General features: G+C 37.3%; 1 protein-coding gene across 2 annotated transcripts; it reads right to left on the bottom strand.

Annotated features, from left to right (window-relative positions):
- Positions 1–1,121: 1,121 nt before the first annotated feature.
- Positions 1,122–25,132, bottom strand: CHIC2 (cysteine rich hydrophobic domain 2). 2 transcript variants are annotated; one of them, XR_003992434.1, is made up of 7 exons: positions 20,166–22,595; positions 17,840–17,900; positions 17,444–17,498; positions 17,141–17,296; positions 4,554–4,610; positions 4,328–4,387; positions 1,122–1,506 (listed from the first exon to the last, which is right to left on the bottom strand). XR_003992434.1 is itself a non-coding variant. In XM_030493327.1 (6 exons), the coding sequence occupies exons 1-6, from the start codon at positions 24,918–24,920 to the stop codon at positions 1,456–1,458; spliced, it is 498 nt and encodes a 165-aa protein (XP_030349187.1). In that variant the 5' UTR covers positions 24,921–25,132; the 3' UTR covers positions 1,122–1,455. The 2 variants fall into 2 exon arrangements, 1 of the variants encoding a protein (XP_030349187.1); XM_030493327.1 differs by lacking the exons at positions 17,840–17,900; positions 20,166–22,595 and adding an exon at positions 24,802–25,132.

Raw genomic sequence — 25,132 nt, forward strand, 5'->3', positions numbered from 1 at the left:
AAGACTATTCTTGTAGTGGTATCAACTTTTCATTCATACAAATATTAAGCAGGGTATATCTGTTTTTTCATATATTCACATTATTGCTTGCTACCACAACTGTACAAGGAACATATTCTTAACTTACATTAATGTTCACGTACAGTAATTTTAGATACCTAAAGGAAATTAAAAAACATGACTGAGTTGCAATTAAAAAAACCCTATATGTGAAGATATGTACAATTAAGATATGAGTAGAAGAAATGAAAATACAACTGGCCTGACCCAAGCATACATCATATATCCAGTTAAAGTCTTATATTTACGCAGAAAATAATATTTGTAAACCAAAATGAGCAGAAGCAAGGGTGCAATAAATAATTATCTAACACATTTAAACTTTACACTGTTGCCCAGTGTACCCTGCTTTATTTTTAACACATGGCATCTGCATTTGCATCTGGAACAGTATTATTCATGATTTCTTCAATAATCTTTCTCTGTTTATGTGGCTTTAGTACAAACAAACAAAAATAAAAACCCTGAAAGGTCCTCTTGGACAATATTTTCTAGTAAAACAAGTCCTCCTACACCCCTGTGTACAGGATCTGGTAAACAGTAAGAACAAAGCTAATACATGGCATTATCTTGACTTAAAACAGCCACATTATAAATTGTAATACTAATATACTTTTCTGATCTTGAGTTCCACTAACCAGATGCATGCAAGTCTCTCAGCAATTCGTCTAGTCTGAGTGAAATAATTCTAGTTTGCTGCTTTTTTTTCTTTTAAACCTTTAAATTAGAACTTTTTCAGAACCAGCTGACTGGATTTCTTCATGAAAAGCACAGAGATTTCTACTAATGCAATGACATTTGGGTTCCAAAAAGCACAGTTTCAAAAAGAACTTTATCTCCTTCTTTTGTTGGAAGAGGCTAGCCAATATCCCAAAAAGAAATAAAAATATTTACAATTGACTAGTCACTGACAAAAGTTTAGGAAGATTTCGGAAGGTATTTCAGCATGTAAATGAATGATTAAAAGGACTCACACAATGTACAGTCAATCAGTTGTGTCATTTTGGGATAAAAAAATACCTGCTCGCTTGTATACCATTTTCAGTTGTGTATTTATAGTAATATATATATGTACACACGCGCGCGCACACATATAAAAGACTCTTTGAAAATCAAGATATATTAATAAACAGAAGTAGTAAAAGTAACAATAACTTAAGTAGTAGTTAACATTTGTGTGAAATTCCTTTGCTGAGTTTGACCAAATGCACTTGGAACATGCTCTTATTAGGGAATTAAAAAAAAAAAAAAGAAACCCAACAAAACAAACAAAAAAAGAATGACAACACCACAAGATTCTGTAGAACCAATCTATGTTACCACCAGGAGAGCACCAAGCAAGGCACCATTGGAAAGACAACATACTTGAATAAGTCTCTATAAATAAATCAAACGTTAATCTGGTCGAAAAATCGGTGTCTTTGGTAAAAATTCTATAAGGATGACCTGTATAAAAAAAGAATAAACATATATTAGATGGAAGATGGCAGCAATCTGATTACCTATCACAATGACAATTCATATGCTTCTCTTTTTTTCCAAGTACATCAAGTTGTGATGATGATCAAAGATGACTTAAAGAATCAAATTCAATTGGAAATGTTTGCCTACCAACACCCAACATCTAAACAAACTGAAATAAGCTAGTACATAATTATTATTACAATTCATTTACTTTATTAAGAAAAAATGATGAAAGAGAGAAACATTCATAAAAAAATCAGAAGGCACAATGTATGCAAAGTTAATTTTAAATTACACATGCAATTCCCTTTACTTCAAAATTGTTTCCAGTTAATATAGGATTCTAAATTATATTTATCATTCAAAACTTGTATAGATAGGAAGGTGTATCAACCTTTGCAAGGTTCCCATATCTAACAAATCTGCAAGTACTTAGCAGGAAACCTGACTAATGCTTTTGCAAGGTTATTCTTAAGGCCCCTATTTAAACTATGTGTTTCTGAGCTATGTACACATATGGTAGTGTATACTTCAGAACACGATCCAAGTATTTATCCTACTTTAAACAGAAAGCTTAAAGGAAATATTCACTTGTGCACTTTCTTCAGAAATACAGTCATGATACAGCAGCATGATTGTATTCATACACAAATAAATGCATCCGGTAAAGATTTTAAAGTAAAGTAAAGATTTTATTTACTTTCAAGGGGAGCTTACCTTTCTAAGACGTTAAAAAAAAGAGAATTTCTAAATGTTTTTCATTGTAAACAAGAACACAACTTGGCTGCTTAGAGAGTAACCACTTCTGACAGCATACTGAACATCAGAAAAGTCTCTGATTTTATTTCTAAGGCAAACAGTTTTGAAATAATGTCAAAATCAGGTGTATAAACTTTCTTTCAAGAGATATTCAGAAGTGACTTATATTCAGAAGTGATGCAAACTGCTCAAAATCCATTGAGTCCTGACATGAGTCAACCACTGAATGCTTCAGAAATACCAAGGCTACTGATACTCAGGCAAGGTTTCAAAAAGGGAGCAAAGAACCAAAGCTGGAACGCTGTGTTTATGCCAAAGATGTAAGGCTACTGTGGTTTTATTTAGTCTATCATTTATTTAATTTAGCATCTACAACAGTGGATTTTGAACCTCAAGCTGGAAAAGCACCAAGTTTTGGGTACACGAGTCTAATTTAACCACCTGCTTCGGAAAAAAAGGTGAGGATACATATTATTTAAAATTAAATCATAAACACAACATTAGGGGCAAGAGACCAGCAAATCAGTTCACTGAAAAATGAAAAAATGGTAGAAAGGTTTTGCAAAAAATCTCTCCTTAAATATATCTGGAGAGAATATATTAAACATTTCACAAATCGAAAATAAAATCTTCGATCTTTACCCTATGAAACTACATGCTCATGCTTACATATTATTAATGTAAACAGGTCAACTGATTTTAAATTGTATTTAACAGAATTTTCATCTGTACAGGTTGCTGGGCTATAGTGTTTACAAATTAGCATTGTACATGTCTTTTACAATTGAATCTGCAAAACACTGGATGTGACAATGTCTTCTTGTTGAAAAACAAAATTTTCAGTGAAATAAAAAACCCGCTTCACTTAGGTAAAGCTCAAATATGCTTTATGAAATTTGCTTTATTCCATTTTCAGCCACCTCTCATAGATCTAAACCAAAAAAATTGTGTAGAATACATGTTAAAAATATCTACTTATTCAGTGAACTGAGTAGAGTCATTCTGTGAAAAAGCATTTTAAAGATCTTATGTTTCAAGCTAGAAATAAGATTTAACTTAGAAAGAGGAAAAAGGGGAATGCTAAAAGAAAAAGATTCTTTTAATATCTTTTCCAACTGCTTAATCACTTCTAAAGTTTTTATATGCATGACAGCTTTGTTTTTCAAAGAACAAAGTAGCATGTAATGAAAGACCACAGATAAGTTAGAACTAATACAGTAAGTATTTCTCAAAGTAATCTTCCTTTTTCAAAGGTTAACCCTGCCTATCACCTACTTCCTAGATCATTAAAAAAAATATGCAAATTCTAATGTTTCTCACATTTCAGCAGCGTAATTTCATCTTGTTCTATGTACCTCCAAGATATTTTGAAAATGGAAATAAAAACAGCACCAAAAAAGAGCAAGAAGGTTGCAAGCTAAACAAACTGAAATCCCACATCGGACATCATTCATTTTAAACAGCATATTCTCACTGTATATTTCCAAGAAGGGTTTATGGAGTTTCAGCCAAAGATTGGAGTAAGTTAAAACTCCAGAGACTGACCTTAAAATATTACAGTGACACAGCTTAGAGATAAAGATACTTTCAAGACAGTTGAGGTAAGAGGCAGTTAAAATCTAAAAAGGCTAAAGGTTTCTTAAGCTCCAACAGCTTAGTTGAAAGGTCTTCTTCCATACTTTTAGACTTGATTAGCATTATATAAAACAGCCATATCTGACTTGCTGCGTAACCAAAGTTGTGGTTATTCTTTATACAGCATCTAAAATTTCACACTCCATCAGCACATGTTCAAGCTATTTTATCTTGGCAATTAATTTATTATTTTTCAGAACACAGTGAAGCCTTGTTTTCAAGTCATTCATAACTTTATAAATCAGTCCTGCACATGAAACCATGCATCTGTGAACCGTAGAAAATCCTTGCACTCAGGCGATTAAGCTCCTGACACCTTTACTGATTAATAATCATGAAAAGAATAAGATCAGAAGCAAAATAAATGATCATTTAATAGAGAAACTCACAAAACAGCCCTTTAACTTACATATTCCATCATGTTATTCGTTTCACATTTCCTTTTGCTTAGTCTCCAATGCAAGCACAGCTAGACAAGGAGGAAAGAAAAAGAAGAAAAATGAGCTGTATTTTATTGCAGCACACAGACTAGCCCATTTGTCCACCTTTCATATTTTTCGTTCAACAAAAGCATCTGTTTCCATACTGTGCAATTCAAACTCCAACAGTACGAAGCTGCTCCCTGCGGCACTCACCTTGTGGTATAACCTATTGTTTTCCCATTCTAATAACTTCTCAATCGATCTTCGTGTCTGGAAGACAAATGAGAAAGAATTTTACTCTTGACTGGTTTTAGAAAAACTTTGTTTTGCAGCTGCTTTTGTGTGAAAGGGAGAGAGGTACAGGACAGTGACTGAGTACAGGGTGGTCTGTAGTACTATCAAAACTTCTCTGGTATTAAATAGTAACTAGAACAGAACTTTTTACAACACCCAAATAACTATCTTCAAGCATTTTGGAACAACTGTTCATATGTATATGCTTTCTGGTTCTTATAGCGGTTACAACTTTAAAACCACAGAAATTTTGAAGTGATGTAAGCGTAAAAGTAGGAACACTGGTCCCCTAGTATCACTGGTCTAAACGCACTGCTTTTGAGAGGGTCGGTATCTAAACTGACAAATGTTGCCAACTATTTTGCAATGCTGTAGGTCAAGTACAAACATGCGATACTCTAATTGAAAGAGAATTTTTTGTTACTTTTATATGCAGATTTTAGAGACTGAAAACCAAATGCAGAAATTTCCATTAAATTGCACAAACAACTATTACTCTATCTGTGATTTGTATAAAGAGCAAACCCAGTATTTAGGATTCTAAAGCAAAGTTTTACTGCTTATGTTGCCCACACTTGACACTTCAGATAAAGAATCCTTAAAGCTGTTTGCAGAGCTTTTTAAGATTACACAGTATTAAAGGACATTCTGTGCTGTAAAGTTTCACAGCATTTTGAATATAATTATTCAGTTATATTTACATTTGAGAAATACATACTGACATTTATGGTCATTTGACTGCCAGAATATATACTGCTCAGCTCTAAATGGGATTTGCTACTGACTATGAATAAAAAGAGGATAATTCATGGTGCCAGGTGTTAAGATGAGACCAACAGAGCTGCAGGTGCAAAAGGACAGAGCAATGACAAGGATCAAATACAACTTAGTGCAGCTGCAGCTTCCTTACAAGGCAGAGAGGGGTGAGGGGAAGGGATGAGAAAGCATCTTGCTGTTATTAGTACAAAATACAAGTACTGTAAATGAACCTTAACAAATCAAACTAAATGCTGTCATGAGAAATAAGGATGTCTGAGTAAAATAAAAATTAGATAACAAATTACTCATTTCCCTCTAAATATTAGCATCTTGGTTCTCAAACATCAGCTTCTCTCTAGTTTAATACCGAAGCATTGTGGGGAAGCACATCTAAGCATGTACTGTGGTCACATGATTAAAAATTAGCTCATTGCTATCTATGAGTAATCATTACACTGAATTTTTATTATGCTTTATTTTAAAAAGCACAAGTCAAGGAATTATCACAAGGTGGATGTGCCAGTGACTAATTTATCACATCAATTGGGAATTGAGTATTATTTTTGGGGTTATTATTATTATGTTTTTAAAGACAGTGCCCTTTAACAATAATCAGTAGACCTCACTTGTTTCTTTGTAAAGATAGCCTTTTAGAGTCTGCTCTCCTTTTAAATGAAAATAGGGCAGCAGTTATGGTCACACTTTTGTTAATTTAGTTGCCAGTCAGCTCCAAATCAAAAGAAAATAAGGCTGCAGAGTGTAATTAACATTCAGTTCAGTCGTTTTGTCCCTTGTCTAGCCCCCAAGCTTTGTTAAAATTGCCATCTGAATGCTGAAGGCTGTAGGGAAATCGATTTGATTCTAATCGCACCATGAAAAGAACATGATCTAACTGCTTTCAGCCCTCCGTAAATCTGTACTAGGTCTTTAGCACAATGCAACTTCCAATTTAAAAAGCACTGAATGTCTCGTCAATGACTTTGTGAAGAAAAAAGAACAAGGAGCAGACATAAAAATTCCAATAGTTGTTTAAGCATTAAAGTTCATTTGCATCACAGCAAACCTGAAAAGGGCTGACCTCTCAAACCGCCTCTCAGGTCTATGAAGTTGTAGCCTTGACAAGCTCACATTGACAGAGCTCATTGACTCTGAAAGGCTACTCTATCAATGGTGAAAAATGGCAATAGGTTCTACTCTGAGCAGGCATCTGCCTGCCCACCCGCTGCTAAACCAATGGCAAAACTGATTCAAAACCTGAATCTACCTTGTAATCTTCCTTTCCAGGACCTTTTAATAATAGATTAAGATCACTATACAATTTAATTTCATTGTTTGCCCCAAAGAGTGTGAAAAACATCCAAGCTTTTCAGACTCCAATAAAATTACATATATATTACAATACATACACATAAATAAGAAATTGATAGGTAGTTATGTACTATTAATTGGTTTGTTTAAATAAGAAGCCAGTTTAAAGTAATTTGACTAGTGTGAGATAAAAGCACATGCAGCCTCGAGAATACAATTATTTAGGTTCCCAGAGCCTTAAATAGAATCCTTCCTGAGGTATAATTTGGGACAGTCATAGCTCTCAAATCATGCCACATTACCAATACAGAAATGTTAATGAAAATTGGACTGTAAAATATTTCTGCAAACCTCAGAGCTTGGAATAAAAAGAAATTAATTAAACAGCATCACACAATTCACTATAGTAAGTTTTCTTCCTACTTGACAGGTGAAAAAAAAGCACTTGCACGTGCAGCTTAATTAATCACTGCTCTTGACATCTCAATGATTTACAGTGAGGAGCAGGTGAGGATATACAAAACCAGAAAGGAACACTTGATTTGAGTGTAGCATTTCCAGCACACTAGGATGACAAGCTTATATATTCTATCAATGGTGTACAGAAAAACCCATACAGCAAATTATTTGTTAGCTGCAACAAAAGCACAAATTAAGTGGAAGAGAGACTTGCTTATTAGGAAGATTTAATACTATCCAGCTTTTAATTTTTCTTTTTTTAAAAACCCAATCCAATATTTGAGCAAAGCTAAAACTGCAATTCAAGTACACTTTTTAGCATGCCAATGATAAGAAAGTATGCTTTATAACATACTTTGTGAGGAAAAAAAAAAGCAGATAGTCCTTAATGTTATCCACCAAATTTTGTGAAACAAACTTCTTCAATCAACAATCTAGATGCAATGTTTAATGAAACATTTCTGTAAAATAACTTGATTCTTTAAAGATAGTAATGTTTGACAGTGTCTCTGAAAAAAATCAGACTACCAAAAAAACCCAACTCAGAACACACTTTCACCAATGCTTACTGCTCCCAACTAAGTAAAATAAAGTTTTCCCCTTAAACATGGAAGAAAAAAAAAAAAGTAGGAAGGCTATGAACTTTTCACGCAGAAACAAGGCAGTATTGAGTACAAATACTACGTTACCTGTATTACCAACTACAAGACCTACCAGTGTCTACTGAAGTTAGCTTACAATTCCAGATGCAGTTACGATCTGGATTGGGATGCTGTGCAGCCACGGGGTCCCTCTTGCAGTGCATGACGTGGAACATGCACGTTACACTAAACCATACTAGTGAACGGGCCAAAGCCCCCTCAGCTCCTGCTGTAAATCAGTGAATGACTGGTACGATATTAAACAAAAGGATCCTACATGACTCCTAAAACAGTGCTAATTTGAGTACCTCGCTTTGTCTTTAAGTGGGGAAATAACATAGAGTAACAACTCCACTACTGATTTTATTTGTAGTTGTCTGGGAACAACATAAGAACCTCCTGCTAAATGTATGTGACCTTTGACTTCTCACCTGAAAACTTCAAAACATAAGTAAATGCAGTGCAACATTAGTCCAATAAATAGTACACAGAGATTTTAAAATTCCTTCATATAAAACTTTACCACAATCAATATTAATAATTCTGAATATCACCCTGAAAAAAATACACTTTATGCTCAAATTTCAATATACAAAGAGACCAACTTAACCAGATTTTTGTTGATTCTCATACGGTCAGATTTTGTATTATACCCCACAGAAGAAAGGAGAAGGAGTATATCAGATGTCTGAACTATACGATCTCAAAGAGAGAAATGATGGATGTCAGAATTTCCGTTCATTCTCCAAATATAAACCCAACTATAAAATTCATACTCAAGTAATTTATTGGTAAAGTAAACAAAACAAAATAAAAAGTCATCTTCTAATTCAATCACACAACTGTACACTCATTTTCAACATGTCAGAACATCCCCCAAGTCAATTTTCAATCTCATATTGGCACCACAAAAATGCCAAAGCTGTACTCGGAACACACACACCTGAATTACATACATCTTTACCTGTGCTGAGAAAGTCCCCACCTTGAACACTGAATCACAAATAAACCCTTTAGAAACTGTAAATTTGTAAGATTCCTATCTTACTGAGGAATTCTCTATTTGTGAAGGGCAAAGATGACAAAGGTGAAGCCCGAGTTGAGTCCAGACCCTGACATCCTGGAATACCTGCTTCAGCATGTACAGTAGCTTGAAAAGGTGTCTGATCAACCACCTAGGAAAGGTGATGCAAGATACACCTGTGAGTAGCTTGGATATTTCTTACTAGAGACTACTGTAAGGGTGCTCATCCCAGAAGCCACTGCAGCATCCATGCAAGAAAGTGAATGAAGCCTATACATTCAGGATTGAAGAATATCTGGAAATGTAGCATTCTGGCGCTTTTTGTACAATCTTGCCTTGTCCAACAGGATTACTATTGCCATATCTTGTCTTACCTTACAGATGATTCTGAGCAGAAAGTGAGCCCAGACAAAAGCAGATTAAAGCTCCTGATCAGGCAAAGAGAAATATAATCAGAATTCTGGAGTGGAAGACCTCACAACATCAAGTTGCCTTCAGGAGACTTCCTGTTCTAAAATACAGCCCTGAGGATATTGTCCCATTTTCTCACACGATCCTTAAACTGACCTGATTTGTATGGGTCTCAACCCTGGATTAGTACATCACAGAGAAATGAATTTAAAGCTTAATGAATCAAATCAGATCAACTACTTTCTGGAAAGGTCTCTTTCACCACACTGTCTGCTGATATAAAGAGAACAGCAGCATTATTTGACATTACTGCATGTAACAGGTTTTAATATCAAAGCCAAAGATGATTCCTCAGAGACTCTGGTTACCCTGACTGTCAAACTCCTAGACTGTTTAAGAAAGCACCAAAGCAATGAAATGTGTGGAGAATGGAGAAGGTGTACAGAAACATACACCCCATGTGCATTATTCAAGAGTACAATGGAGAACATCTTGTAGTATTATCACCATCGTATTAACTGATAGATACCAGATGATTCCGAAGTCATTTTGGTCTGGAGTAGAAACGTGTGGCCAAAAGAGATTATCAAGGAAAGTTCCTAAAAGTTGATTACAAAATTCTCACATAAATTTACTCTCAAATATAGACAATCCAAGAGACTCAAGATGCTAACTTGATAGTTTAGCCACTGGATATTTCAGCTCTCCTGTAAGAGCTAAGTCACCAAGGTAGTGTAGCTAGTTACCTTCTGTATTGACTTGACAGTGACTAGAGTCAACTACTGTGGAACCTCCATACTATAGGGAAGCCCTGTAGAAGAAATAGTCTTGACCCTGACAAAATTAACACACTTCCCTTGAGAAGGGCTAATTGAGATGTGGTAAAACACACTTCACAGTCAGATGTTGAACTGATTCATGAAGCATCTAGATTATAACTAATGTTGTTACTTGAATTTGTAAATGAAGATTTGTAACTCTCTTCTTCTAGAATTAAATTCTAGCTCTGATTCTCTGTCATTACAAAGAAAAAGAAAAATTAACCTGTTCCCTCCTAACAAATTATTCACATCTGGCCATAACAACCTAAAGCATCCACCTCCTGCTGGAGGATATTCTCACAGAACGGGCAACACAAAATGAACACATAAAATGGAATTGACCTTAACAGGGATCAAAACAGGATTGAACCTCCACCAACTAACTCATATGGTATCATCCACTGTGGGAAATTCTAAACTGAACATGGGTGAAAATTCCACCTCCATCTTTTCTTTTAAAGTTACAGAGATGTTAATTTGGGTCCTCATGGCTTATTTCCAAAATATCCAGTAGTATGCTATGGAACACAGTTCAAAGCCAGTGCAGGTGGAGAAACTAAAGAATCTCAGGTTACATTTCTATTAGAAAATGAAACTGCACCCAAAGACATTCCCTTTCACTTGAAGACAGCTGGCAGGGAACAGCTTACATCTGTATCAGTAAGTTTTCATAATCTCTGAACAACTCACAGAGCCTGGAGCATTCTGGCAATGCCTAGGAATTGTTACACAATACAGACCCAGCACCTGCCAGGAACCTCTGGAAGACTACAAATTATAAAGCACCAATTCCTAGGAACACTCCCAGGTTTAATTTATCAGTATATAGGAAGCCTTTGACTTTAGCTGTTAGGAATGTCTAAGGGTAAGGGCCAAGAATGGAAGAGAAGCTACTCAGCTAGAAAGATTGAAAGGCAGCACAATCTAACAAAATAACTCTACGGTGCTCTGTAAAATCGAACGCTTCACTAGTGTGCATGCCAAAGAGAATGCTCTCTCTGAATGGGACAGCCTCTACAGTGCCTTGCCCATACAGGGTTGAACAGAAAATTACAGAATCCCAGATCCCAAGTAGGTTGATCCTGTAGCTAATTAAACAATTTAGGAAAAAAAATTGGCTACTTAAAAATATTTTTGATCACCATCATCATTAGTGTTCCAAATTCAGCAATCTATTCCAAAATTCAGCAAAAATAACTTTTATGGGGAACAAAAAGAGAAGTACCTAGTCACTTTCAACTTCAATGTATGTTTGGTGTGGTAGAAGACTTATCAACTCCTTCAGTCTTCTCTTTTGTAGAAAAGCTGCCACTCTCATCCTCTCAACTGTTTTGTCAGTGGCCATTTTTCTTGAACAATTTTTTTTTGTTGTTGTTGTTGTAGTTGTTAAATAACAATCTACTTTATTTACACATTGCGCTTGACTTACTGAGAGTGCTTCACTTACACAGAAAATAACACCTTACCCTGGTTTAATAAAGTGAGAGAGTGAATACATCCCAGAGCAAGACTACTTTGAAAAAAGGCAAGAGGCACAGGTCACCTCACATTTCCCAGCAGACCACTCTAGTTTTATGCTACTGTAACATGGAGTCTAACAAGTTATTGTGCAGTGAAGTGCTTTCTACTTATTTTAATGTTACCATACGAATTTCAGATAATTTTGCATTCTAATTCTTTCCTCAAGAGTGTTTGCATATGCTCCCTATTTGGCATTATCTACAAGTTGCTAAAGACAGAATCCTAAAAATTTCCAAATCTGACAATTAGCTAGACCATTTTTAGCATGCTCTTTCAAAATAGCTCTATGCAAATTTCATCAAGCTTACATTTGTTTCTGAAAACATGTCAAATTGGGCATAAAAAGCAATACAAATAGCAATATTAAAACCAAACCACTGCATGATCTATGACAGATGAGGTATAGAGAGGGAGGCACAATGTAAAAGGCACTATAACATGAAAATGTTAATCCTGCATGTATTATTATAGCTCATATTAGTATCTTCAGAGATATCATTCTAATTACAAATGCAGTAGCATTTAGAATATTCACTTACAGAAACCAAAAATACATGCTGCATTTCAGATTAATACAAAACCTGTTAAGAATACATGAAATTACAAATTTAACTTTAGAATACACATTTTAAACACTAAAGGATCTGCATTTCACCTATAAAGAAATAAACTAGTATTTTTTTATTTACTTACGAATATAAGTGTTCTTCCTGCTAATATTATTGCCCTGCCCCCTCCCCTTCCTATTCTTTTAAAGTTTTCATTTCATAGCTAATACTAAAAAAAGAGCTGATTTTAAAGACCTCTGAAGACAACAGTCAAGAATGCATATTTGATACATACAAGCTCTCCTTTAAAGAAGTTTTACTAAGCTGACTAAAGCCAATATAGAGATCACATATCTTCTGGTTAGGATAACCATAATAAATGCATTACAATTTTAAGGATTCTTCCAAACTGAATTAGAGAGACTTCAAAACCAAGGCACCTTCCATCTCCTGTAACTGCCTTGAGGAACTACTTGGAAAAGCACTATGGTATTAGAGTATCTCCAGTGCCAAGTCCCTGGCAATAGGGAGAGGAGAAAAACATAAATTTTCAGTTTTGAAAATAAATGTAATACATTGATAGCTTCAAAAAACTGTGCTATTTTAACATCAGTATCAACCACTGACAAGCAAAACTACTGTATTTAGGAAAATTCACTCCAGCTCCTCCCCCACATATTTATTTTAATCAATACTTTGGAATTTGCAATTGGCTTATGTTTATACAGCACTCTGAAGATGTAAACTGCTACATAAGTGACAACTAATGATGAGGCGTAAGAAGCATTCATCAGCTTTGTGTGAATTCACAAACAAACAAGCAGTTCTTGAAACTATTAGTACAGATGGCTATTAAATATCTCATTCTATTCATTTTAAGAGATTGCCCATGAACCTTCTGAAACATGCAATTTACATGTACAATACCAGCTTTTAAGAAATCTAGCAGTACTGCAAGTCTATCATAGCTTTCATTGTCACTGTTTCTGTTGAAATTATTTATCCTATTTACACATCAGGAACTACAGTATTTAGTTAATACTGAAAATGAGTGCCAATTCATTTGAAAAAGTGGCTCCAAATGGGCACCTCAGCCTGTAGTGCTTTTTGGAATTATAATTCACCATGTCATTCCTTCTATTTAAAGAACAATAACTTAAAGACTTCATGTTCATTTCTACAATCTGGAACTTGTCCCAGGAAGGATGGTACAATCTGTGAGTAAAACTGCTGAAAATCATTGACGATCTAGATCTGCAAATGAAGGACTGCATTTCCTGCAACTCTCTTGCAGCTTTTATTCATTAAAATTGAATCAAGACCACATAAAAGGAGAGAGGCAATAAGATATTGAATCAAATTAAACATTTATTCTACTGGTGAAGACTAGCAGGCTTTTTCTCAAATACCCCAATGCAAAAGAAGAAAGGAAACAATACTGTACAAAGACTTCCAAAACTAGCACTGAACAAAACACTGAAAGGAAAATACAGTGAAGGGAAAGCTTTCATTGCATGGAAATGCATTAAAGTGATATAATTAACAATTAAGCTTACAAATGTCTGAGGCTTAATAAATTCTTGGTTTTCAGCACCTGCTAATTTAAGGAGACAAACCCAAAACTAATTATTCACTGCACAAAAATAAGCATATATTCCCATTACACACAAACTTTCAATAATTGTCTATAATTTCAAAAATCGTATTTACATTTGTGGTAACATTGCCAAGTTAGAATTTTAAAAGTCAATGAAAGGCTGTAAAAATACAGAATACAAAGAAAGATTAAGAGAATTATTGTAACTTCACACACTTCAAAGCTGCGGCTTTCCTTTTGTCTATATGAACCTTAAAAAAAACCCCAAAATGTTTCTCTGAAAACAAGTTGCGAAGTATAGCAGCAATTTAAGAACATGGCAGATTGATTCAGTCTCATTAAAACAGGCATTTCTTAATTGGTCATTCTGAGAAAAATTACTTTTCTACATTAAAAGTAAGCAATTGTATAGTTGAAACTTATTTCATTCAATAAAAGCCTTAACTGGAGAAACACTCCCACTTGTTAGCTCACTGTGTATGCAATTCAAACTGAATTTGTTAGTGTTGTATTTCACTAGAAAAGGGCAAAGATGAAGGCTGGTATGTTTTTATTGTGTGATTAACACATGTTCTACACAAATTTCAGTTCTACATGGAAAGACTCCCATCCTGTTTTCAGAAATCAAACTATCTAATTATATACTCTTGGAAGTCTTTTGTGATCACTGCAGCAAAGGATGTAATACAGGCCAGTTTCAAGTAACTGTCCTTTCACTGTAGGACAGGGCTGAATTAGCCATGCTCTCTGGGCAACATTTCTCAGACAAAGTGCAGTAACCTTTTCTTTATTGTTCATTTATTATAATTGTTTTACATTATGAGTGTCAGTGGGAAAGAATCCATTGTATCTAAAAGCTGAAGGGAAGAAACAGCCACATGTTACTCTGGATCCCTGCTTGCTCGAAAGGTGAATCCTGGCTATTGTGACTATACCTATGGCTGGAGTCTCGCCAGGGAAAGGAGATCTGAAGAAGTCAAAGCATGGAAGATTATTTGATCGAAAACACCCTCTTTCAAGACACAGGAAAGTCAGAGACAAGCAGTACAATGGTTCCAATATAAGTGATGACTTCAAATTGAACACATTAGTCTGCCACGTATCAGCAAAACTGTGGCACTAGCAGCAAATCGAAATAGTCGATGAATTGATTTGGGGGTTTTTTTCAGTGGAAGAATACAAAGTTGTTTCTTGTCACAATTGCACTGGAATCTACTGAGTAAATTACAGATTGGAACCTAGATGAACCAGGTTGTATTTACAACTGCTCTCAATTTGCTGAGCAGCTCCAGGTAATTCACATCATGCACTGTCTCTAATTTTTGCCACTTGTAGGAAAATACATACAATTGATTTCCTGCACTTGTCATAGCACTTTGACATAAACTGATGGGAAGTCCTGCACAAAAGAAAAATCTTATAAGCTTGTGGATGCAATTCAGGATTGAGATCTTAAAAGGTTAGAAAATCTGTAATTCCAGGTAAGAGCAATTTAAAGGATTTAAATCACTTTGTACTTTCCTGATCTGGGTCTACCAAGAAATAAAGTTGAATCCACTCATACCTATTCAAGCAACTCAAGCGGCAGTAACTTTTTGCTGCTTTTCTGTGAGTAGCAGCCCTGACGAGAATCATTATAAATTCTTCGCTTGTTTCCTGTATTAGAATTTGCACATAGATCCTTGATAATATCCCACAGCTTCAAATTCTACCTTCTAGCCCCTGATGCTACAAAAGTTCTTGCCTTTTTTTCTGAGTTTGTTTAAAGATGTAGAAGAAGCTGATTATTTGTGATCTCTGGCAACAGATTAAGAGACCCCAGTTTAGATGATGAGGGGTTGTGGCATCAGCCCCTACCCATGTTACATTCTGCTATCACTTCCTGCCACAACAGCACATTATATAAGAAAAAAGGGTCAAACTAAAGAGCACCAGATGCTTTCTCCTTTAGAAGTTAAACATAGCCAGTAGCAATGCAAGCTTCCCTTGTGTTTGCAATGAACAGAGCTAGACCTATAGAACAGTAAAGGTACTCTTCTCTGCAAGCTAGTTAAGTCACCAACCTATCTGTTGAAGCAATCAACACATTTCTTACAGAAGACTTTCAGGATATGGATATACAACCATGCTACAGGAGACATGTAAGTTCATGACAGCTTAAAGACAGAAAACCTAAGGTTTCACATAATTCACACTGACACAAGCATTATTTTTATTCCTCTGCAGACTCCAACATTACCAGGAAGCTTTTCTACCTTAATTTTGTACACAACTAAAACTAGTCTTAAGTAATCTCTCGAAGGGACCAAGCATTAAAGGTCTTAACACAGAAAGTCAGATGCACAAAAATACATACAGGTTTTGTTGTGATCAATGTTCATCCTATAAATATTTTTTTTTTAGAATGCCTTGATTTACTAACCCTGTAAAATGAGGACTTCGATAAAGTCATAATGACATTCAGTGTACTTCACTGTACACAACTTGTAGCATTAAGAGGTGTTATAGAAGAGAGAATGAACATACACAAACCTTGCCATGAAATGGAAAGATGAACAGTAGTAATAGCAAGGAGAGGATGGGGAGGCACAGAGACTTCTCACAAAGAAGTGAAATAGGACTAGCCCAAGACAATTTTTACACACAGGAAAATTAAAGAGGTGGGAAGATAGCCTAATTAACTGCACTGAAGGAAAGGAAGTGAAAAACAGGCACGTGCAATGAGCTTCTGTTGTGAACAGTAAGTGCCAAGTGTACACAGACAAAACACTACTTTCTAGTTTTTAATGTAAAAGAAAAAAGAACAACCCTACCCCAAAAAACCAAACAAAAACCACCAAAACCAAACAAACACAACCAAACTTAATCATCTACAGCTTGGAAGGAAAATCTCAGAAGAAAAAAAATCAATTATTATCTTTTTTAGATATGCCTTTTTAAACAAGAAGTTACAGCTATTTGGGCCACAGTGTAAGCAGAAGCTCCTTAAAACAAACCGCCACTCAGTCGCTGACAAAGTCTGATAAGCCCAAACACTCTATCACAGAGAAGATGCAGCTATTAAAATAGCATGTTGAAAGTTACCTCAATAAGTGTGGTACAGTACATGGTTCTAGTGGAGACATTCAGCTACGCTACCACTCATCGAGTTAAAACCTCAAAGTTCTGACTGGTGTCTGTTGTAACTTTAACTAGTATGACAGACAACTGATACCAAAATGTATGAAAGCAAACTGATTTAAGTAAGCTCTAGCACACTGTTTTTAAAGCTGGAGGAGGGGAAAAATACCCCAAACAAAACCCACAAACAAAACAAAAACCACACAACCAAACAACAAAAAACAAACACCACCACAAAATGAGAACAAAGCCTGCACAATTCTAACTATCAAAACTTGTATGAATAGTTCAACTTACTCTTTTACTGAGGCAGATAACTGGCCACATACTACAACCTAAAGTGCAGCAGCAGCAAAGGCATCCACATAGTAGCCATCGTACATTAACTGGAAGGTTCTTCTTAAGACAACTGTTAACTCTACTGATGCTGGCTTTAAATTCTTCGGGTGCAACCTACAAGGGAAAAACAAAACAAAACAAAAAACAAGCTAGTACCACAGCAGTGCTTTTTACTACTTTTACAATGGTCTACACCTGGAACTCCTGTTTTTGTAATAAAATCTTAACTCTGATTTTAAATTCCTATTCACAGATACTCACCTTTCCAGTTAAAGATGAAGGAAATTCTGCTTCGAATTTGTTGCTTAGTCCAAACCTGCAAAAACAAAAATAAGATCATACCAAAATTAGAAATAACCTCATTCCATGCCACAAGTTATAAACACATCATAATACTCTCTGGGTTTGTATCACACTAGCATTAATTTCAGAGAAAAACAGTTGTTATTAAAGAGTAAGTCCTAAAATTACCCTAACTGACAAAAGTACACCACTGTACACAGTCTGAAATCCATCTTGCCTATAGTCTCTTCTTAAAATTCTGTTGATACTGCTGACTCTTCCCCAAACTCAGCAAAATCTTTATAAGCAATATGCATGAAAAGTGAAGTACTTAAGGGGAGAAGGGAAGTAAGTTAAGGCCATAGTTTGAATTACCTCTTCCATCGCCAGTGCAGATGTCTCTTAAAGAAAAGCTCATCCAGGCTGTGCTAAATAACTGGTTTAAGTGTAAAAACTGAATCAATATCAGCTTCTTTATTCAGAAAAAAAATATTAATAAGTTTCAGAACACAAAATACTACCTAGCAAGGCATTATTTTAATGATTTATATAATTATTTAAATTATTTTAATGATTTAAATTAGTTAAATGGTATCTAATTTAAAAGAAACATATTGATTACAAATGTAAAGCTATGAAGCAGTTTGAGGTGAGCTGGAGTCACTGACTATTCTAGGTTTCAGAAGACCTAAATAGTAGAGAAGTTTCGTATCATCTATTTAAAAAAAGAGGTTTCTATCTTGCAGTTGGCTGGTTGAGTTAATGAACGGGTGAACCTCAAAGAATATTTTAATGTTTTCTGGCATCTAGCCTGGGCAATAACTGCTAATAGAGACTATACAGCCTAACAAAGTAATTAGCGAAACTATATGACTGGCTACTAATTCAGGAAACAGCAGTCACTGTAAAACTTAAGTTGCAATTAATAACCTTTTGACAATAAACAAAAGCAGTCTTACTATTAGATGCTACAAACACCACAAATCAGAAATTAAACTGCTCAAGACTTGAATGCAGGCAGCAAGACCTAACACACAGTGCTCAGCTGTAGGCAGAAAAGCTTACCTGAACTTTGATAGTTGAAGATTTTAAAGACCTGATTTGTTTTGACAGTATGTTTACTGAGCAGCTAGGTGTTTCTTGGGGTTTGTTTTGGATTTTTTTTACTGAACCGAATGATCTGCATGCTAATGGAGAACCTTACCCAAGTAATCAAATGGGCAGTTAAGTGCCATACCAATGTTGAGCTACACTGGAGGGGCCTCAAAAAACCCAGTGGACAAAAGGTGACAGATGAGCTTCTGCTTATACAAAGGCGGTGAATCTTGGAAAAGCTAAACTATACTTACATAATACTCAACTGAAACTTGGTAGCTACAGCTCACAAGAGAGATCTTTTATCACCAGTCATGATTCTCTTAAATATCAGCTCAATGCAAGCAGCAGCTGCCAGAAATATTGGGCACCACTAGGAATAACAGGATTAAGGATTAAGAACCCCACAGAGGACATCATTTTGACTCTCCATAAAACCCTCGTATACCCATATATACATACTGTACCCATACAGTACTACGTGAGTTTCTAGCATCCACATTTCATTGAGGACTTGGTGGAGTTAAGGGAAAGCAGAGAGAAGGAAGACTAATATAACAAGGGAATAAAGCAGCTGCTTTAGGAGACTGACAAGGCTGACACTAACTTGGGAAAGAGAAGGCTGAGGGGGGTATATGATCAAAGTGCAAAGATTCAGGAAGGCAGTGGATAAGGTGAATGATTGACTGTTAATCACCAAATCCCACAACAGAGGGCACTCACTGAAACTAGTCAGAGATTAAAACAGATGAAAAAGTGCTTCTTTAAACTGCAAGTAGCAAAATTCTGTGGTTTTCCACTTGAGATTAGTGACGCAGACTGTGACAACAGATTTGAAGAGAGATTACACAAGCTTCCTGACAAACAGACATTAAAGGAAAGACAATGTTGAAGTATACATCACCTCCCACAACTGCAGATGAGAGAGTACAAGAAGAATGGACATCAGGAACAGCTAGACTTTCATGCAGCCCACAAGCAGCAATGCCTGTTGCCTCAGTCTGCAGCAGCACACTGGGCTATGTATTTTGTGAATTTGACACTGTAGGCAATTTTTACGTATGGTGTCAAGGAAACGTAAACAAGTAATCTCCCTGCCACTGACTGAAGGCAGTAGAAGCAGAATTATCTAGGTTGGAACGGACCATCAAAGATCATCTAGTCCAAGCCCGTCACCACTAGACCAGGTTTCTCAAGGCTCTGCCTACCCTAGCCTTGAACACTTCCAACAATGGGGCATCCACAACTTCTCTGGGCAACCTGTTCCAGTGCCTCACCACCAGCACCATAAAAAATGTCTTCCTTATATCCAACCTAACTCTACACATCTACACATTCTGTCTAAAACTATTGCCCTTGTCCAGTCACTAGAGGCCCTGGTAAGTGTCTCTCTTCAGCATTCTTATAGGCCACAATAAGGTCTCCCCAGAGACCTTACTTACATATAAGTTACCTAAGCACATATGAGTATTTGTAATTCGAATAGTAGCTCTTTAACTGCTATAAATCCCTTAAAACTGGTGAAGTTACAAATTAAAACTGTTAACCAGAGAAATATATGGGAAGTTTACCACTTCAACACAAAACAAAGAAAACCCAGACTTACCGGAAAGATACTTCCACCACTGAAAATCCTGTTGAACACTCCATGACAGGAGGACCATCCACCCTTTCTCTAAAATCCTGAGTGAAACCAAGTGCTGAGGCAAAAGTTACGTAAGTATCAGAAAGAAGTGTCATGCCCTGTCAGTTAAGCTACTTAAAATTGCCAGGAAGGTGAAGTGGAACCAAAGCCTGAAAAAATCCCTTGGACCTGTATACACTTCATAAGCAGCCAGGAGCATAAGAAGGACTCCAAGCTCAAGATACACAGCTGGCATAAGAAGTCTCAAAACTAAAAGATAACATCTCTTTACTACATAATTAATTCATCATATTGGACAGATGTCTAAATAGATGTCCCTTCAAAGAATGATCTTCACATACCTGATGCTTCAACATCCAGGAGAGATTTTCTATGAATAATGGAATTAAATATAAATTTGAGCAATAAGGGAGTGGCCAACTACAAGGGTAGGATGATTCAGCCCAAAGCAGCTCTTGTTGCAAGAACTAAAACACAGCTGAGTCCCTCACGAACACACGAGACAGAATTTCAGCTATCCCTCTACCCAAAATAGTAAGGAAGGAAGCCCTTTACTCTGAGGTGTGAGCAGGTAAGTCAAAGGCACACAGAAGTCTCCCTGCTCTCAGTTAAGTAATGAAAAGATATAATTGCAGGGAAAGTCCTGCTCAGTCTCATGCTGAAGACTGGCTGGGAAACCAGCAGGACACACACAAGGCTTTTTTGTGAATGCACGATCCAAAAATATTCTCAAACACAACCAAATATTCATGGAGATTGCAAAAGCCATGTCAACAAAGACAACCCTACTGGAAAAGCGCTAGAGGTATCTGAATTTACAAACGGGCTGAGGCAGAGTGAGGCACAGAAACTTGAGTTTCTTCACCACAGTTGCACTTTGGTGAACTTATAAGTATATGAGACCAAGACTCCATACTTGAGGCTTGTGGCAACATTTACAAGTGTTTATGGTGGGGTAGTGAAACTGAAACATCAAAGCTAATTCAAACAGCTATCAACAGCATTCTGTGCCTTTGTATTACAGTTTTGTGACCATATGCAAGTAGGAAAAAAACAGTGACTCCATACACTAAAGTGTATGATAAGTAATTATATGATCTCAGTATTATCAATCTTGACTGCAAGCTGCAATTTGGAAATTAAAATACTAGAAATTCCACAGAACACTACTACATGTTCACTATAAGACTAAAAAACTCTGACAAAAAGCAGCAAAAAATGTCTTAAAATCAAACTCTGGAAATCAATATTCTGGAGATGCATTTCCTCAGCCAGCTGTCCTCGTATAACACTAGATTTCTTTTGTACAATACTGCATCTTCAGTGACAAGTACCCTTCCCTGCTTGCTCTATGCTTTCCCCATTCTACATCATGTCTTCAACAGATCCTTGTTCACCTCATGGGTGAGTGCTTTCTTTTACCTTCCTGGAACCCAGAAAAGTGTTTCTTGAATGTGACTTCGCTTGAAAGGTTCGGCTCAGTTACTACCCTTGTGTACAACTTAGAAAGAAAAGCTGAGTGGTGGAAACTTCAAAGTACAGAAGTTTACAGTATAGGACACGCCAAACTGCAACCTTTTCTCAGCTTGCAACTTAGATATTCCCAACACATAAAACTGACGCATGCTATACTCTTCCCCTTTGTCCTCTCTTATGGGGACACTAAATCATTTTTTCATTGCTCTTAACCATACTCTTTAGTTCCACATGTTCACAAACCTTACAAAAAAAAAAAAAAAATGTATATTCCAAAAATCTCAACACACTCCACCCATAATTCTTACACAGCCCTGTTTTCACTCATATGTCCTTGATACAGAGTGTAAGGTTCAAAAAATATATAAGCAGAATTAAGTTTAAAGAAACTGACTTGGGTAAAAATACATTCTGTGAGGCTTTTTACCCCTCCAAACAGTTATCTTGCATCAACAGACAATGTGCTAAGGTGACAAATAGCACAGAAAGGCATTCATTAGCACATCACAACAGCTTTCCATCATTCCAGCACTGCAAGAGACTAATGAATCCAGTATTACTACTAATACAGTTTGCTACAGACTAGCTAATACAGTCTGGTATAGACAAGGCACATGTCTCAACTGGTCAAGGAAGAGGAAAGCACAGGAAAACAGTCACTGAAAAACACAACCAGACACCAAATACAAATATTCTCTTCCGATTTCAAACTCCTCATGTACCCCTCTTTCCACCCTGATTTTAGAAGTAAGTATGAAATACCCTGGACTTTCAATTCAGTTGTAAGTCCTACTATTTTCTCAGCTTTCAGGTTTCCTGCCATTAAAAGAGATCACATCGAGTTATCAAAAACCAAGCATTACTCCAGACTACCGAACTATCTAAACTCTGCTGCCGTGAAAACAGTTTAACTGAATATTTAAAAAACAATGTTAAAGAAAAGAAAAGTTTTGGAATTGTGTGCAGTATGGTCCCAACAGTGAGTTTCAGAAGAAAACTTAGTGCTAACCAAAAACCCCACGCCCTGGAAATGCAAGGCCTTTGTATGTTTGATTTGGATAGTATTTACCCGCGGTCCTTTATTTGCTTTTAACTGCTCAGCTTAGAAAGGTCTCTCACAGACTTCCGTTGTCTGTTGGATGAAACCAAGTAGTAGTAAATGGGTTTCTGATGTTAATCTGTAGGCATGGAAATGACACACTTCAAACTCAACATTATGACTCCTATGTAAGATCAGAGAGGACAGGCTATGAAAAGAGAGCTTCTATTTAAATTCACACACTGCAGAAGCAGTCAGCCACTCTTTAAACTGCAGAGCCAGGGAGCGATCAATCCAGTACTTGCTTAACTGCTGATAGTTTTTGTCAGACCTTCCAAACTCATGCATGCCTTTATACCAGGCCAGATTAATTCATTACATATATAGGACTTGACCTATTCCTTAAACCCACCGAGTGAATGTTCTGACAGTGATCTAACTAATAATAAGCTTCTCGGTCAATGACAAAAAAAGTTATAGGCTGTACAAAGGTAAAAGTGGCTGATGCTATTTAGTGAACTGTTCACACCTGGCGTGATAAAGAAAGTAAACGAATACGAATTGACTAATTTTGGAGGTACATGTTTGCATTTCATTGCTCATCCAAAGCCTAAGGAACAAATATTTTTAAGGAAGATCTTAACATAATAATGAGCTAGTGACCATTAATGAACAATTAATGAGGTAACCATCCTTCTTCAACCACACCACCGTTAACTAGTCATAGACATGCTATACAAGCTTCTTACGATTCCACTAACGGGCCTTGATCTTGTCTCACACAACTTACCTTCCAGTATTGGAGAAGAAACCAGTGTTTGCCTCTATTTCAGTTCTTTATACTTTTGCATTTGCTAATATGAAAACTAGCTGTGGTTTTGCTCTGTTTACCAGAAACAGGTTGAGGCTACCAGCTTATTTTCAGAGAAGTCATTGGATGGTAACAACTTTTTTGTTAAGCAGTCATACACTGAACAGTTTGGCTACATGCTTCTGTTCCTTTATGAGGCCTCCTCAGCCTCCTGCCCATCCATGTCCTTCCAACCCTCCAAACTTCTCTCAGCCTATCATGTCTTACTTCCTGTTGTTAACCAGACAGCAAACTGCACTCCCCAGCTGTTAGTATTACTTAATGCCAACCAAACATTATAGCAATAATGTACTAATGTGCCACAAAACTACTCCAAATTTAAGCCTGGATTTCTGGACAAGTCAGTATTTTCAACCTTTGTGCTTCTATTACAAGCCTAGTCCTGCTGAACAGTGAACACTAAAAAAAAAAAAAGTTCACACTGCTGTGTTTTGTCTCCAGGTGGATGTTTCAGCTTCTGCAGCTGTACATCACAACTGACAATCATTGCAGTTCGGTAGAGTGAGCCTGACAGAACTGGCTGAAAGGAAGACACTCTCATCTGTTACATTATTGATAAGTTCTACACTACCTCATGGACACTTGCTGCTAGATCATCAGAGATACTAAACACTCACAAAACAGAACTCACAGTCACTCCCAGGTTAAACACAGAGAAACAACACATATCAATCACAACTTAACATGATTTTACACGTACCTATCTGACTCAGGGATACCTCTTCTTTCTTAAAAGTCCTCAGAGCTATATTAGTGGTCACATGTTAAATGGAAGTGGGTAACAGATACATAAACAACCCTAAGCAATAGCCCAGCCGGTCAGGTGCCGGGACATACCTGTTATACACAGGAACACAGGCACTTTACTTCCTGACAGCTCATCATTTTGGACAAATACTTCACATTCCTCTGCTAGTCACAGCTCAAGTCAGCCTCCTTTCCTCAGTGCCTCGTTAGAAGTTTGCACCCGCTTGCGAGACCCAGGCGGCCCCCAGCTGCCCGGTGCGGCCGAGGGGGCCCTTCCGCAGTCCCACGGCGGCAGTAACGGCCCGGCATCCCCCCACCCGCCTCCCCGACCTGCCCCGACCTGGAACCGCCGCCCCGCGCCCCCGACCGCCGCCGCCCCCAGGCCCGGCACTCAGCTGCCCCCGTCCCGCCGCCCAGGCCTCCACCGCCCGCCCCGGCCCCGCAGGCCCCGGCGCGGCCCTTACACGGTGACATGGCCGGAGCCGCGCACCACCACCGGATCGGGAGAGTACTTGAGGAGCTGCTCCTCCAGCGCCCGCTCCTCGTCCTCCTCCTCCTCGTAGATCTCATCAAAGTCCGCCATAGCCGGGCCCGGGCGTCCGCTGAGAGAGAGGAGCCGCGGCGGCGCGACGGGGGCAGCCGCGGAGGCCGGCGGGAGGGGGCCGGCAGGGACGCCCCGGTGCCGGGGCGGGCGGCAGCGGAGCCCCGGCGAGGCGGCGGCAGCAGCGGCGGCGGCAGCGGCGGCTCCGGGCGAGGAAGCGCCCGTCACCCTCCGCGGGGGGAGGGGGCGACGGG

This window comes from Strigops habroptila, chromosome 7, assembly GCF_004027225.2.
Source record: "Strigops habroptila isolate Jane chromosome 7, bStrHab1.2.pri, whole genome shotgun sequence".
NCBI lineage: Eukaryota > Metazoa > Chordata > Aves > Psittaciformes > Psittacidae > Strigops > Strigops habroptila.

Coding starts and splice junctions, on each gene's coding strand:
- CHIC2 (XM_030493327.1), bottom strand. CDS start 24,920: ATGGCGGACTTTGATGAGATCTACGAGGAGGAGGAGGACGAGGAGCGG. Junction 4,388..4,553: donor ACAATAGGTTATACCACAAG/GTGAGTGCCGCA, acceptor CTCCTTGTCTAG/CTGTGCTTGCATTGGAGACT. Junction 1,507..4,327: donor CGAATAACATGATGGAATAT/GTAAGTTAAAGG, acceptor TTTTTTATACAG/GTCATCCTTATAGAATTTTT.